At 42.9% G+C, this 15,322-nt stretch overlaps 1 protein-coding gene across 6 annotated transcripts in view; it reads left to right on the top strand.

Annotated features, from left to right (window-relative positions):
• Dlgap1 (DLG associated protein 1) overlaps positions 1-15,322 on the top strand; it is a 961,152-nt gene that overhangs the window by 865,652 nt on the left and 80,178 nt on the right. For 4 of the 6 annotated variants that reach the window (XM_045142954.1, XM_012949695.2, XM_004662661.2 and 1 more), the window contains one exon: positions 4,237-4,607. In XM_045142954.1, coding sequence (XP_044998889.1) covers positions 4,237-4,607 — 371 coding nt within the window. The remainder of the gene's footprint in view (positions 1-4,236; positions 4,608-15,322) is intronic. The other 2 variants (XM_045142953.1, XM_045142955.1) reach the window with 1 other exon arrangement.

Genomic DNA, 15,322 nt, shown 5'->3' with positions numbered 1-15,322 from the left:
TAGTTCAGGGTAGTGTTAAAAAAAAATACACATGGGCTAGAGAGATGGCTTAGCAGTTAAGGTGTTTGCCTGCGAAGTCTAAGGATTCGTGTTTGAATCTCCAGGTCCCACAGAGCCAGACATAGTGATGCAAGTGCACAATGTCACACATGCACACAAGGGGGCACACGCATCTGGAGTTCATTTACAGTGGCGGAAAAGACCCTGCCTGCCCATTCTCTCCCTCTCTCTCTCTCTCTCTCTCTCCCTCTCCCTCTCCCTCTCCCTCTCCCTCTCCCTCTCCCTCTCCCTCTCCCTCTCTCTCTCTCTCTCTCTCCCTCCCTCCCTCTCTCTCTCCATATATATTTCTCTGTCTCTGCCTCTTTCTATCTCTCTCAAAATACATTTTAAAAAAGACATCATTATATGAGAGGAAAGAGCTTAGGGCCTAACCTGCAGAGCTAGGAAAGAGTGATGTGGGGAGAGAAAGGTTAGTTGTATGATTTTCTAGAACAGGCTTGGAGTGCAAAAGAACTGGGGAGTGAAGAAGGGACAGGAGTGGTAGCTTGATTTGGAGTACTTTCCTGTCCCCTGAAATGTAAAGCTTAGTGGTCGAATGTGTGCCTACCATGAGTAAGGCCCTGTGGGTTTACTCCCCAGAACCCTTCATCCCCCCCCCCCAAAAAAAAAGCCACCTTGTAGATTTGAATTCCATTTGTTTGGTGACTAGATGGTGCTTCTTCGAGTCTGGCTCCAACAGAATCCTGCCTACCTTCTCTGGATGGTAAAACCTCATAGCAAAGGTCCTCCATCACTCCATGGCAGAGGGTCCTGTCCTCTTACCATCCAGTGCTCTGGCCAGAAGTGGGAGAATCTCAAATTCTCACCGTCTCTCACTGTTGGGGACTGAGCCAGTGTATTGAAGAAGCCATGTCCCCAACATTGTCCTTAACCAACCTGACACTAAGAAAACTGCTTGTTGCTCTGGGAAGTGGGTGGGCCATGCAGGAGGCAGAGGTCTCCAAATCAAGTCACTCGCTAATAAATAAAGGGACCTAGCCGGGCATTGTGGCACATGTCTTTAATCCCAGAACTCTGGAGACATAGGTAGGAGTGAGTTCAAGGCCAGCCTGAGACTACATATTGAATTCCAAGTCAGCCTGAGCTAGAGAGAGACCCTACCTCGAAAAAACAATAATAATAATAATAATAATAATGGGACCTAACCATCCACTCCCATGATAATCTCATGTCAAGGGTCTTTCTGTATGTTACAGAAAATAAAATAAGTTTTTCTTTTCTTGGCTCATCACTCAGTTTATCCACATAGAAAGAAGAAACCAAAGACAGCCAACAAGTAATACACACATAAATCATCCCAAAGATTGGGCCTTTCATGTTAGAATGTGTCATTCAGTTTCTTTGGAACAGAGTGAGTTGAATGTCCTGAGAATCGATCTTAAGCGAAATAATGGGCTCACATTGTAAAGACTTGACTGAGACATAATGTAATGGTCTCGTTTCATTTGATTTAAGTAGAGTGTTTCTATCCTAATTATGACTCCCACCTTTCCACCCACTTGGGGTCTTCAGATAAGTAACTAAGACAGTGTTCTCCCAAGCTCAGCTGCCGCCCTTTAGCTCTTTCTGGAAACCAGAAAGTAGCAACCAGAAAGGTTGCTGTACAGCATTAAGGCACATGCAACTCAATGGAGTGATCCAACTTGCCAATCCCTTCTGCCTGGACGTGATCCAGCCAGGGCCTTTCTGGGCCAGTAGGATGAACCTGAGGCTGAGCAAGCCCTGGGATCTTCCTCCAAGGTCTAACCTCTCTCAGGAACCTTAGCAGAAGAAATTTTAAAAATGAAAAAGTTGGACTGCGTTTTTTTAAAAAATTATTTTTAATTTATTTTTATTTGTTCATTTATTTAAGGGAGAATGAGAGAGAGAGAGAGAATATGGGCACATTAGGGCCTCATGTCTTTCTTTCTTTTCTTTTCTTTTTTTTTTTTTTGAGGTAGGTTCTCACTCTAGCCCAGGCTGACCTGGAATTCACTGTGTTGTCTCAGGGTGGCCTGGAACTCACAACAATCCTCCAACCTCTGCCTCCCAAGTGCTGGGATTAAAGATGTGTGCCACCATGCCTGTTTTACCAGGGCCTCTTGACCCTGCAAATGGAATTGCAGATGCATGCGCCACTTTGTGCATCTGGCTTTACAAGGATACTGGGAATCAAACCTGGGCCTGCAGGCTTTGCAAGCAAACACCTTTAAATGCTAAGCCATCTCCCCTAATCCCAGCCCGCGTGCATGCATATACATATACATATATATGTATGTACATATATGTATATATATATGTATATATATATATATATATAATTATATATATATAATTTTTTTTGCTTTGTTAAGATGTTGTAGATGAGGCAGGCATGGTGGCTCATGCCTTTAATCTCCCAGCACTTGGGAGACAGAGGTAGGAGGATTGCTGTGAGTTCAAGGCCACCCTGAGAGTACATAGTGAATTCCAGGTCAGCCTGAACTAGAGTGAGACCCTACCTCAGGAAAGAAAAATGAAACAAAACAAACAAAAAAAAAGCAAGTGTTATAGACGTATGTTTCAGGGGATAAGCTTAGTTGGAAGGTTCATACAGTGAATTTTTATCAATCACACTTCAGGAAATTGATAGCTGGCCACGTTTATTTAATGTGCAAACATCTTTCCAGACATATGCATGATTTCTTCCTTCAGTTAATTCGCAGACAATCCTGGCGGGAGGGGCAGGAAACATTACTATTGCTATCTTTTTTTTAAATTTTTATTTATTTATTTATTTGAAAGTGATAGAAAGAGAAATAGGCAGATAGAGAGAGAGAGAGAATGGGCGCGCCAGGGCCTCCAACCACTGCAAATGAACTCCAGATGCGTGCACCCCCTCGTGCATCTGGCTAAATGGGTCCTGGGGAATCAAGCCTCGAACCGGGGTCCTTAGGCTTCACAGGCAAGCGCTTAACTGCTAAGCCATCTCTCCAGCCCTATCTTTTATCTTAAATTATTTATTTTCACGTGTGTGTGTGTGTGTGTGTGTGTGTGTTTGCACCAGGGTTCCTTATCACTTACCACAACTGATTGCTAGATGCTTGTGCTATTTTTTTAAAATCTGGCTTTATCTGGGTGTTGAGCAATTGAACCCAGGCCAGCAAACACTTTTCGTCACTGAGCCATCTCCCAGGTCCTGTTACTCTTGTTTTTGTTTTTTCGAGATAGGGTGTTCCTCTAGTCCAGGCTGACCTGGAATCCTGGGATTCACTGTGTAGTCTCAGGGTGACCTTGAACTCATGGTAATCCTCTGCCTCCCAAATGCTCAACTGCTGGGGTTAAAGGCATGTGCCACCAAGCCTGGTTTAGTGTCTCTCTCTCTCTCTCTCTCTCTCTCTCTCTCTCTCTCTTTTTTTTTGGGGGGGGGTTTAGAGGTAGGATTGCATTCTAGCCCAGGCTGATCTGGAATTGACTATGTAGTCTCAGGGTGGTCTCAAACTCATGGTGATCCTCCTACCTCTGCCTCCCTGAGTGCTGGGATTAAAGGCGTGCAAGTGGAAAGCCGAGAAGCAGTGTGTAAGGGTTCTCCAGGAGAGGAGTTGGATTGTAATGGGACGGGGAGAGAGGAGAGGGGGCCAGGAAAAGAAGGACAAGTAGTAAAGGAAAAAGACAGGAAGGGATAAAGGGGAGTATTGGGAAGAGAAACTGAACATCCACACCTGTGGCACCCAGCTGTGCCTCCCGTACCTCCCGTTTCCTGTGAGGATCGGATTGCGCATGCTCACATCCTCCGTGCCTCCCTTTCTTCCAGCGAGTACCTGCCTGTGATGCAGATGCGGATCCACGCGTCTGGCTGTATCCCGGTGTGTCCAAACCATCACTGCCCGCAGAGAGCTCTGCAGTTGGCCAGCCGTGTCTAGTTTGTGTTGAGTCACAATTCCCATCCCAGAATTTTCCATTTCAGCAGGGTTGATGTTTTCCCAATCTTTTTCTTTCGCTTTTGTGGGTGTGTCACCCCCAGAGGTGGCCCAGGTAATACCACCTCTCTCCCACCCCCTAACAGAGACCTCACTTAATCCGTCCACGGACTTGTTTTCATGTTCAATGTCTTAGAGTGTTTTTTGTATGTCTTGATTTCCAATGGCTGTCACTGACGATATCCGGAACTAAGGCCCACGCAGGAATCACAGTGTCTTTGTTTTCACTGTCTTCCAGTGTCATCTTGCATTACAACATATAAGAAGACACCACCTCCAGTCCCACCCAGAACTACCACGAAACCTTTCATTTCTATCACAGCCCAGAGCAGCACAGAGTCTGCGCAGGATGCCTACATGGACGGACAGGGCCAGCGGGGAGACATTATCAGCCAGTCTGGCCTCAGCAACTCCACGGAAAGTCTGGACAGTATGAAAGCTCTCACGGCTGCCATCGAGGCCGCAAATGCCCAGATCCACGGCCCCGCAAGTCAACACATGGCCAATAATACTGCCGCTGTCACCACCACCACCACCATAGCCACTGTCACCACTGAAGACAGGAAGAAGGACTTCAAGAAAAACCGATGCCTGTCTATTGGGATACAGGTAAATAGCCTCCCTGGTGCACTTTGAAATAGGATCTCATGGCTAAGAAGTAGAACACTTCTCGTTTTTGTTTTTGTTTTTTCAAATTAGTATTTTGCCATTTGGGATGTTATAGCTATGTATAGGGCCAGGTTTGCAAACTATTGGCTCTGGGTTTTCTACCTTGTTCAATATGATTAAAAATCGGGGTTAGGGCTGGAGAGATGGCTTAGCGGTTAAGCGCTTGCCTGTGAAGCCTAAGGACCCCGGTTCGAGGCTAGGTTCCCCAGGTCCCACGTTAGCCAGATGCACAAGGGGGCACACGCGTCTGGAGTTCGTTAGCAGAGGCTGGAAGCCCTGGCGCGCCCATTCTCTCTCTCTCCCTCCATCTGTGTTTCTCTCTGTGTCTGTCACTCTCAAAAAAAAAAAAAAAAAAAAAAATCGGGGTTAAAGCCAGGTATGGTGGCACGCGCCTTTAACCCCAGCACTCAGGTGGCAGAGGTAGGATGATCGCTGTGAGTTCGAGGCCAGCCTGAGACTACATAGTGAATTTCAGGTCATCCTGGACTAGAATGAGACCCTACTTTGAAAAGAAAAAATCAGGGGCTGGGCGTGGTGGTGCATGCCTTTAATCCCATCACTTAGGAGGCAGAGATAGGAAGATCACCATGAGTTCGAGGCCACCCTGAGACTACATAGTAAGTTCCAGGTCAGCCTGAGCTAGAGTGAAACCCTACCTCGAGAAAAAAAAAGAAAGAAAAGGGAGCCGGGTGTGGTGGTGCATGCCTTTAATCCCAGCACTTGGGAGGCAGAGGTAGGAGGATCGCCAAGAGTTCGAGGCCACCCTGAGACTACATAGTGAATTCCAGGTCAGCCTGAGCCAGAGTGAGACCCTACCTCGAAAAAAAAAAATAATAAGAAAAGGAAAAAAACGAAAAAACCAGGGATAAGGCTGGAGAGATGGCTTAGCAGTTAAGGTGCATGCCTGTGCAGCCAAAGGACCCAGGTTCTATTCGCCAGGTCCCACATAAGCCAGATACCCATGGTGGCGCATGCGTCTGGAGTTCGTTTGCAGTAGCTAGAGGCCCTGGAGTGCCCATTCTCACTCTCTCTCTCTGTCTCTCTCTCTCTCTCCCTATACCCTCTCTTTGTCTCTAATAAATAAATAAAAATAAATCTTTAAAAACCAGGGCTAGAGCCAGGCATGTTGGTGCACACCATTAATCCCAGCACTCAGGAGGCAAAGGTAAGAGAACTGCCGTAAGTTCGAGGCCACCCTGAGACTACATAGTGAATTTCAGGTCAGCCTGGGCTACAGTGAAACCCTACATTGAAAAACAAACAAATGAAAACAAGATACACCCAACCCAGGCTGCTGGAGAGATGGTTTAGTAGTTAAGACATTTGCCTACAAACCAAAGGACCCAGGTTCGATTCCCTAGGACCCATGTAAGCCAGATGCACAAGGTGGCACACATGTCTGGAATTCTTGCCTCACCTGAGACAATATAAGAACAGAACCAATCTAAATGCATCTGGAAATCATTTGCAATGGCTAGAGACCCTGTCACGCCCATTCAAATTCTCTCTCTCTGCCTGGTGTGGTGGCACGTACCTTTAATCCCAGGACTTGGGCAGCAGAGGTCGGAGGATCACCACGAGATGGAGGCCAGCCTGAGACTACATAGTGAAATCCAGGTCAACCTGGTTTAGAGCAAAACCCTACCTCAAAAAAAAAAAAAAAAAAAAAGTATGCCCAACCCTATTGAAGTGCCATATGGGAAGAAAACCATGCATCATTCCTCAAAGATGTGGGGAGCTAAGACCAAAGCACCTGATGGTGTGGAAAGCAGTAACTCACAGCCCCGCATCATGAGGAAAGAATGTACCGGCTCCGGCCCTATTGTTGGTTACTTAATCATGCGTTTCATAAAAATACCTTCACAGCTCACTTTTCCACGAATGGAAATATTCTGGAAACATATGGTTACATTTTAAGTTTTCTAAAGCAAACATCTGGCTGATCTTGATTTGTTTTTTTGTTTTTCACCTGTTTGGCTTGGGTTATCATAGGAGAAATTTCTTTCCATCAGAGAAGAGTCATTCTCTCTCCTTATTTAGTCATTTCCTTTTTGTTTTGTTCTGTTTTCCATGGTAGAGTCTCACTGTAGCTCAGGCTGACCTGGAATTCACTCTGTAGTCTCAGGGTCACTGTGTGATTCTGCAGGTGCCCGCTGATGTGGTATCCACAAACTCCAGCCACGCTGAATCCATGCTAGGTGCATCTAAAAGTGCGGGGTGTTTCCACAGTTCACACTGCAGAGTTCACTTTGAAAAGGCAATGCACTTTTCTCTGGTAGCTGTGACTCAAACTTCCAGGTTATCATAGCACAAGTTGTCAGGCTTCCTGAGTGAACATGGAGTGTTGGAAATGGGAAGTAGATGTCACTGTAGGAGGCCAGGGCCCAAGGGCAACTCCTATCCCTCTTACCCCAACAGAAGCTAATTCCCCTCCTACCACCGAAGGAACTGCCGAGTAGGGAAGAGTGGAGTTTGGCATTCTATGATCCTAGGCAGGTCACTTCAGCTTCCTGCGTTTTGAGCTCTTCATTTATCCTTCGTGTTGTTGTCAAGATTGAGCTACTTATTATTGTTGTCGTGTTGAGTCAGGTCTCATCTAGCCCAGGCTGGCCTCCAAATTGCTCTGTAGCTGGAGCCAGCCTTGGAACTCCAAATTCTCCTGCCACAACCTCTATAATGTTGGGATTACAGGCATACACGACCATGTCCAGAAAAAAAAAAATCTAGATTCCTACGAAAGTTCTTTTTAATTGTTGTTGTTTTCAAATACATATGGGCATGTGTTATACATGTTTGTATGTGCTTGTGTGTAGGTGACACATGTATGTACTAATGCACATGCATATGGAGACCAGAAGTTGGACACCAAAGGTTGGACATAGAGTGACTTCCTCGGTCATTCTCCCATCTAATTTATTGACTTTCTTTTCTTTCTTTCTTTCTTTCTTTCTTTCTTTCTTTCTTTCTTTCTTTTTTTCTCTTTTTGTTTTTTAGGTAGAGTTTTGCTCGAGTCCTGGCTGATCTGGAATTTAGGTCTCAGGGTGGCCTCAAACTCATGGTGACCCTTTTACCTCTGCCTCCCAAGTGCTAGGATTAAAGGCGTGTACCACCACACCCAGCTTCCACCTAATTTATTGAGCAATGTTCTTTCACTTGAACCCAGAGCTCACTGATTGAGCTCGTCTGGCTGTCCAGCTTGACCTAGAGTTCTCTGCCTCCATGATACTGAGATTACAGGGGAGGAGTCACTCCTGCCTGGCACGGCGGGGGCTGGGCATCTGAACTCAGGTCCTCAGACTTGCACAAAAATCACCTTACCACCTCTGGTGCTTTGATTCAGGTGTCCACATACTTATGTATTTGGAATGCTGGGTCCCCAGCTGATGGCAGTTTGGGAATTGGAGCTTCCTAGAGGTGATATGTTTGGGGGGAAAGGCTTATGGGTCATATAGCCAGCTTCCCCTTGCCAGTGCTTGGCACATTCTCCTGCTGTTGTCCACCTGATATTGGCCAGGGATGTCCACTCTCTGCTCATACCATCATTTTCCCCTGCCATCATGGAGCTTCTCCTTGAGTCTGTAAGCCAAAATAAACCCTTTCCTCCCACAAGTTGCTCTTTGGTGGGTGTTTTCTACCAGCAACATGAAGCTGGCTACAATGCCAACTGAACCATCAGCCCAACCCCAAGGGTTATCATTTAATGGAATAGTTTCAATTTGAAATGACAAAAGTCCTATAGGTGGGTGTTGGCAATGACTATACAGCAATGTGAATGCACTTGGTGCCACTGAGCAGGACACTTAGACGTGGTCAAAATGGTTACCTTTTATGTCATATGTGTTTTTCCATAATAAAAAAATATATCAGGGCTGGAGAAATGACTCAGCAGTTAAGAGCACTTACTTGCAAAGACTGACAACTTTGGCTGGATGTGGTGGTGCGTGCCTTTAATCCCAACAGAAGTAGGGCATCACTGTGAGTTCGAGGCCACCCTATGACTACATACTGAATTCCAGGTCACCAGGTCAGCCTGAACTAGAGCAAGACCCTACATGGAAAAATAAAAGAAAAAAGACTGACAAATTGGGTTCAATTCCCCAATACCCATGTATTTGTGCCTGATGTACAAAGTGGAGCATGCTTCTGGAGTTCATTAGTTTTTGCATCCGGCTTTACATGGATCATGAATACCCAACCTGAGGTGGTAGGCTTTGCAAGGAAAACCCCTACCTGCTGAGCCATCTCGCCAGCCCTCAAGACTTTTTTTAAATTTTTGTTTGATTTTCTTGAGGTAGGGTTTCACTCTAGCTCAGTCTGACCTAGAATTTACTATGTAGTTGCAGGGTGGCCTCGAACTCACAGCGTGGCCTCAAACTCACAGCGATCCTCCTACCTCTGCCTCCTGAGCGCTGGGATGAAAGGCGTGGGGCACCACACCCAGTTTAGGTTACTGGATTTGGAGATTTATGTCCATAGTCGTTTGGTCTCGTGACTTGTGGGCCTATGGTAAGACAGCCAGTGGTGACAGAAGGCATGGGATAGAGCACGCTGCTGACTTCTGGACAGACAGGAAGTGAAAGAGAAAAGAGAGCGCCCTATATGCCCTGGAAGTTCTTAGCAGGCTCCACCCCTTACAGGTTCCACCACCGCCTAATGGTGCCAGGCCGAGGACTAACCCTTTAGCTAATGGGCCTTTGGGAGGCCCTCGAGGTAGGAACTATAGCAACGAGTGTTTCTCTAACCCCTCTGGCTATTCTGTGGCATGGATGTAACTGTTATTTTTCCCCTCCAGAAGAGCACACAGGGGCTGAATAAGTTACCCGAGATCTCGCACCTCATGTTGACAGAGCCAAGACTCTCCCAGTCATGGGACCACATCACATTATGCTGCCGCCTGGTTGGGAATAGTAAGCAAATAAAAACCTAACATGTAAAATATTCCTCGAATATCAATATACAGAAACCTAATCCCAAACCCTGAAACACTAGGATGGTGAATTTCCTACCACCTTCCACCTCTGGAATTTCAAAAACACACCCCAACCCTTCTCATTTAATATTTACACAATTTACTCCGTAACCTGCGTGAACTTAGACCCCCTGCTTCACGTCTCTGTGCTCCAGATTCTTTCATCTGGAAAATTAGAATGAAAATGGCTTTTATTTTGTTTGGTACTTGATAAGGTGTAGTGAAGATTGATAAGGAACAAACATTAGATTTAGTTGTTGCTATTAATATTGTCCCCTTTATCACTACCATTAGCTAAAAGAGTGACATTTTATCACCTGTCATGACTTCTCTCAATTTATTTTCATTCATCTGCGAGAATAAGAGGGAAAGAGAGAGAAGGAAAAAAAGAATGGGCATGCCAGGTCTTCTTGCTGCTGTGAACACACCCTAAACCCATGTGCCACTTTGTGTGTCTGGTTTCACACGGAGTCTGGGGAATTGACCTCAAGCCAGCCCAGGCTGGCAAACGAGTACCTTGAACCACTGAGTCGTGTTCCTAGCCCAACTGTCTTAATCTTTTTTTTTTGTTTTTTTTTTTTTTATTTTTTAATTTTTTTTTTAATTTTTATTAACATTTTCCATGATTATAAAATATATCCCATGGTAATTCCCTCCCTCCCCACCCCCACACTTTCCCATTTGAAATTCCATTCTCCATCATATTACCTCCCCATTACAATCATTGTACTTACATATATACAATATCAACCTATTAAGTATCCTCCTCCCTTCCTTTCTCTACCGTTTATGTCTCCTTTTTACCTTACTGGCCTCTGCTACTAAGTATTTTCATTCTCACGCAGAAGCCCAATCATCTGTAGCTAGGATCCACATATGAGAGAGAACATGTGGCGCTTGGCTTTCTGGGCCTGGGTTACCTCACTTAGTATAATACTTTCCAGGTCCATCCATTTTTATGCAAATTTCATAACTTCATTTTTCTTTACCGCTGAGTAGAACTCCATTGTATAAATGTGCCACATCTTCATTATCCACTCATCTGTTGAGGGACATCTAGGCTGGTTCCATTTCCCAGCTATTATAAATTGAGCAGCTATAAACATGGTTGACCATGTACTTCTAAGGACATGAGATGAGTCCTTTGGATATATGCCTAGGAGTGCTATAGCTGGGTCATATGGTAGATCAATCTTTAGCTGTTTTAGGAACCTCCACACTGTTTTCCACAATGGCTGGACCAGATTGCATTCCCACCAGCAGTGTAGAAGGGTTCCTCTTTTTCCACATCCCCGCCAACATTTATGATCATTTGTTTTCATGATGGTGGCCAATCTGACAGGAGTGAGATGGAATCTCAATGTAGTTTTAATCTGCATTTCCCTGATGACTAGTGACATAGAACATTTTTTTAGATGCTTATATGCCATTCGTATTTCTTCCTTTGAGAACTCTCTATTTAGCTCCATAGCCCATTTTTTGATTGGCTTGTTTGATTCCTTATCATTTAACTTTTTGAGTTCTTTGTATATCCTCTATCAGATATATAGCTGACGAAGATTTTTTCCCATTCTGTAGGTTGCCTCTTTGCTTTTTTCACTGTGTCCTTTGCAGTGCAAAATCTTTCTAATTTCATGAGGTCCCAGTGATTAATCTGTGGTTTTATTGCCTGAGCAATTGGGGTTGTATTCAGAAAGTCTTTGCCAAGACCAATATGGTGAAGGGTTTCCCTACTTTTTCCTCTAGCAGTTTCAGAGTTTCAGGTCTGATGTTAAGGTCTTTAATCCATTTGGACTTAATTCTTGTGCATGGCGAGAGAGAAGAATCTATTTTCATCCTTCTGCAGATATATATCCAGTTTTCCCAACACCATTTGCTGAAGAGGCTGTCTCTTCTCCACTGAGTATTTTTGGCATTTTTATCGAATATCAGGTGGCTATAGCTACTTGGGCTTACATCTGGGTCCTCTATTCTGTTCCATTGATCTACATGTCTGTTTTTGTGCCAGTACCATGCTGTTTTTGTTACTGTGGCTCTGTAGTATAGGTTAAAATCAGGTATGGTAATACCACCAGCCTCATTTTTGTTGCTCAGTATTATTTTAGATATTCGAGGTTTTTTGTGATTCCAAATGAATTTTTGGATTGTTTTTTCTATTTCCATGAAGAAAGCCTTTGGAATTTTGATAGGGATTGTATTAAATGTGTAGATTGCTTTAGGTAAGATTGCCATTTTCACCATATTGATTCTTCCAATCCAGGAACAAGGGATGTTTCTCCACTTTCTAGTGTCTTCTGCAATTTCTTTCTTGAGTGTTTTAAAGTTCTCATTGTATAGATTCTTTACTTCCTTGGTTAGGTTTATTCCAAGGTACTTTATTTTTTTTGATGCAATTGTGAACGGGAGTGATTCTCTGATTTCATCCTCTGTGTTTTTGTTGTTAGCATATATGAAGGCTACTGATTTCTGTGTATTTATTTTGTATCCTGCTACATTGCTGTAGGTTTTGATCAGCTCTAACAGTTTGCCAGTAGAGTCTTTAGGGTCCTTTATGTATAGAATCATGTCATCTGCAAATAATGATAACTTGATCTCTTCCTTTCCAATTTGTATCCCTTTTATGTGTGTCTCTTGCCTTATTGCTATGGCTAAGACTTCCAAAACTATATTAAATAAAAGTGGGGACAGTGGACACCCTTGTCTTGTTCCTGATTTAGTGGAAAAGCTTCCAGTTTTTCCCCATTTAGTAATATGTTGGCTGTAGGCTTGTCATAAATAGCCTTTATTATATTGAGATATGTTCCTTCTATTCCCAGTCTCTGTAGGACTTTTATCATGAAGGGATGTTGGATTTTGTCAAATGCTTTCTCTGCGTCTAATGAGATGATCATGTGATTTTTGTCCTTCAACCCGTTTATGTAATGTATTACATTTATAGATTTGTGTATGTTGAACCATCCCTGCATCTCTGGGATAAAGCCTGCTTGGTCAGGGTGAATGATCTTTTTGATATACTCTTGTATTCTGTTTGCCAATATTTTGTTGAGAATTTTTACATCTATGTTCATGAGGGAGATTGGTCTGTAATTTTCTTTTTTTGTTCTATCGTTGCCTGGTTTTGGTATCAGGGTGATGCTGGCATCATAGAAGGAGTTTGTTAGAATTCCTTCTTTTTCTTTTTCCTGGAAAAGCTTAAGAAGCAATGGTGTTAGCTCTTCATTAAAAGTCTGGTAAAATTCAGCAGTGAATCCATCTGGGCCTGGGCTTTTTTTAGTTGAGAGATTATTGATAACTGTTCGGATCTCCATGTTTGTTATAGGTCTATTTAAGTGATTAATCTCAGTTTGATTTAATTTAGGTAGGTCATATAGATCAAGGAAATCATCCATTTCTTTCAGATTTTCATACTTTGTGGAGTATATGCTTTTATAGTATGTCCCTATGATTTTTTGAATTTCTCTGGAATCTGTTGTGATGTTACCTTGTTCATCTCTGATTTTATTAATTTGTGTCTCTTCTCTCTTTCTTTTGGTCAGATTTGCTCAGGGTTTATCAATCTTGTTTATCCTTTCAAAGAACCAACTCTTTGTTTCATTAATTCTTTGGATTGTTCTTTTTGTTTCTATTTCATTAATTTCTGCCCTAATCTTTATTATTTCTTCCCGTCTACTGATTTTTGGTTTGCCTTGTTCTTCTTTTTCCAAGGCTTTAAGGCGAAGCATTAGGTCGTTTATTTGCGACCTTTCTAATTTCTTAATATAGGCACTTAAGGCTATAAATTTACCTCTTAGAACTGCCTTCATTGTGTCCCAGAGATTTTGGTATGTTGTGTTCTCATTATCATTTGACTCTATAAATTTTTTGATTTCCTTTTTGATTTCTTCATTGACCCATTCATCATTTAGTAGTGTATTGTTTAGTTTCCATGATTTTGTGTATGCTCTATAGCCTTTCTTGCTACTGATTTGTAGTTTAATTCCATTGTGGTCAGATAGAATGCAAGGAATTATTTCAATTTTCCTGAATTTGTTAAGATTTGCTTTGTGTCCTAATATATTTTAGAGAATGTTCCATGTGCTGCTGAAAAGAATGTATATTCTGCAGCATTTGGATGAAATGTCCTGTATATATCTGTTAAGTCCATTCCTTCTATGATGTCATTTAGTCCAGATGCCTCTCTGTTTATTTTTTCCCGGGATGACCTGTCAATTGATGAGAGTGGGGTGTTAAAGTCACCCACCACCACTGTGTTTGGTGTTACCTGTGACCTTAGTTCTAATAGTGTTTGTTTGAAGAATTTGGGAGCCCCCATGTTAGGTGCATATATGTTTAGGATTGTAATGTCCTCCTGTTGGAGTGTGCCCTTAATCAATATAAAGTGACCTTCCTTATCTTTCTTGACTAACATTGGAGTAAAGTCTACCCTGTCCAATATTAGGATAGCAACCCCTGCTTGTTTTCTAGGCCCATTTGCTTGAAACACCGTCTTCCAACCTTTCACCCTAAGGTAATGTCTATCCTTTGTAGAAAGGTGAGTTTCTTGGAGACAACAAATTGTAGGATCCTGCTTTTTAACCCAGTCTGCGAATCTGTCTTTTCGTTGGGGCATTGAGGCCATTGATATTAAGAGATATTATTGAAAGGTGTGTATTTATGTTTGCCTTTTTGTGTGTGTGTGTGTTTCTGGTTCTACCTGTGCTCTCTTCTGTTAACTAGTATTTGAGTATTGCTTGTTTTTTCTAGATTCCTTATATGAGTGCTTTTCCTTTTCTTCAGCATGGAGGATTCTATCAAGTATTTTCTGTAGAGCTGGTTTTGTCTTCAAATCCTCCTTTAACCTGCTTTTGTCATGGAATATCCTTATTTCTCCGTCTATTTGAATGGATAACTTTGCAGGATAAAGTAACCTTGGTTGACAGTTGTTATCTTTCAGAACTTGGAATATATCACTCCAAGCCCTTCTGGCTTTAAAAGTTTGTGTTGAATAATCTGCTGTAATCCTGATGGGCTTGCTTTTGTAGGTAACTTGATTTTTCTCTCTAACTGCTTTCAATATTTTTTCTTTGGTGTGTGTGTTTGGAAGTTTGATTATAATACGGTTGGCGGAGCTGCCGGGGCCGCTTTTGCCGGCCTGTGCGGGCTCTGGATGCTCTGGATCTCTCCTCCTTCTCCGCTGCCGCTTCAGTTTCCTATACACCTCACTTTTTAGTAAAAATGTGTATTTTGCTGAGGTTTTTTGGTCTTTTCCCCCCCCCAGGCTGCTTGGCGTGGTACCTACGCCGCCATCTTAGCCGGAAGTTTCTTAATCTTTTTTTAAGATTGAATTGCCCTGAAATTTCTTTTGAAGATTTTTGTAATTAATTGTATAAATTTAATATAATGTCATGTAAGAAAGGTGACACCTGGGCTGGGGCTATGGCTTAGTGGTAGAGTGCTTGTCTAGCATGTAAGAGGTTCCAGGTTCAATCCCCAACACACGAAAAGAAGAAAAGATAAGAGGTATTTGCTAATATTTGTATCTAAGAGGGGGAGTCGCCATAATATGCCTTAATGCAATCATGACACTTAGCCCCATTCATGCAAGGTTTGGATACCTGTACCACTGTGAGGATCATGTCTGCCTTTCTCATCCTTATTACCTCCTACGTACCTACCTACCTACCTACTTTTTTTTTTTTTTTTTTTA

Source organism: Jaculus jaculus, chromosome 2, assembly GCF_020740685.1.
Source record: "Jaculus jaculus isolate mJacJac1 chromosome 2, mJacJac1.mat.Y.cur, whole genome shotgun sequence".
Lineage (NCBI taxonomy): Eukaryota > Metazoa > Chordata > Mammalia > Rodentia > Dipodidae > Jaculus > Jaculus jaculus.
Note: the sequence above shows the minus strand (reverse complement) of the source record. Positions and strands in the feature narration are given on the sequence as shown.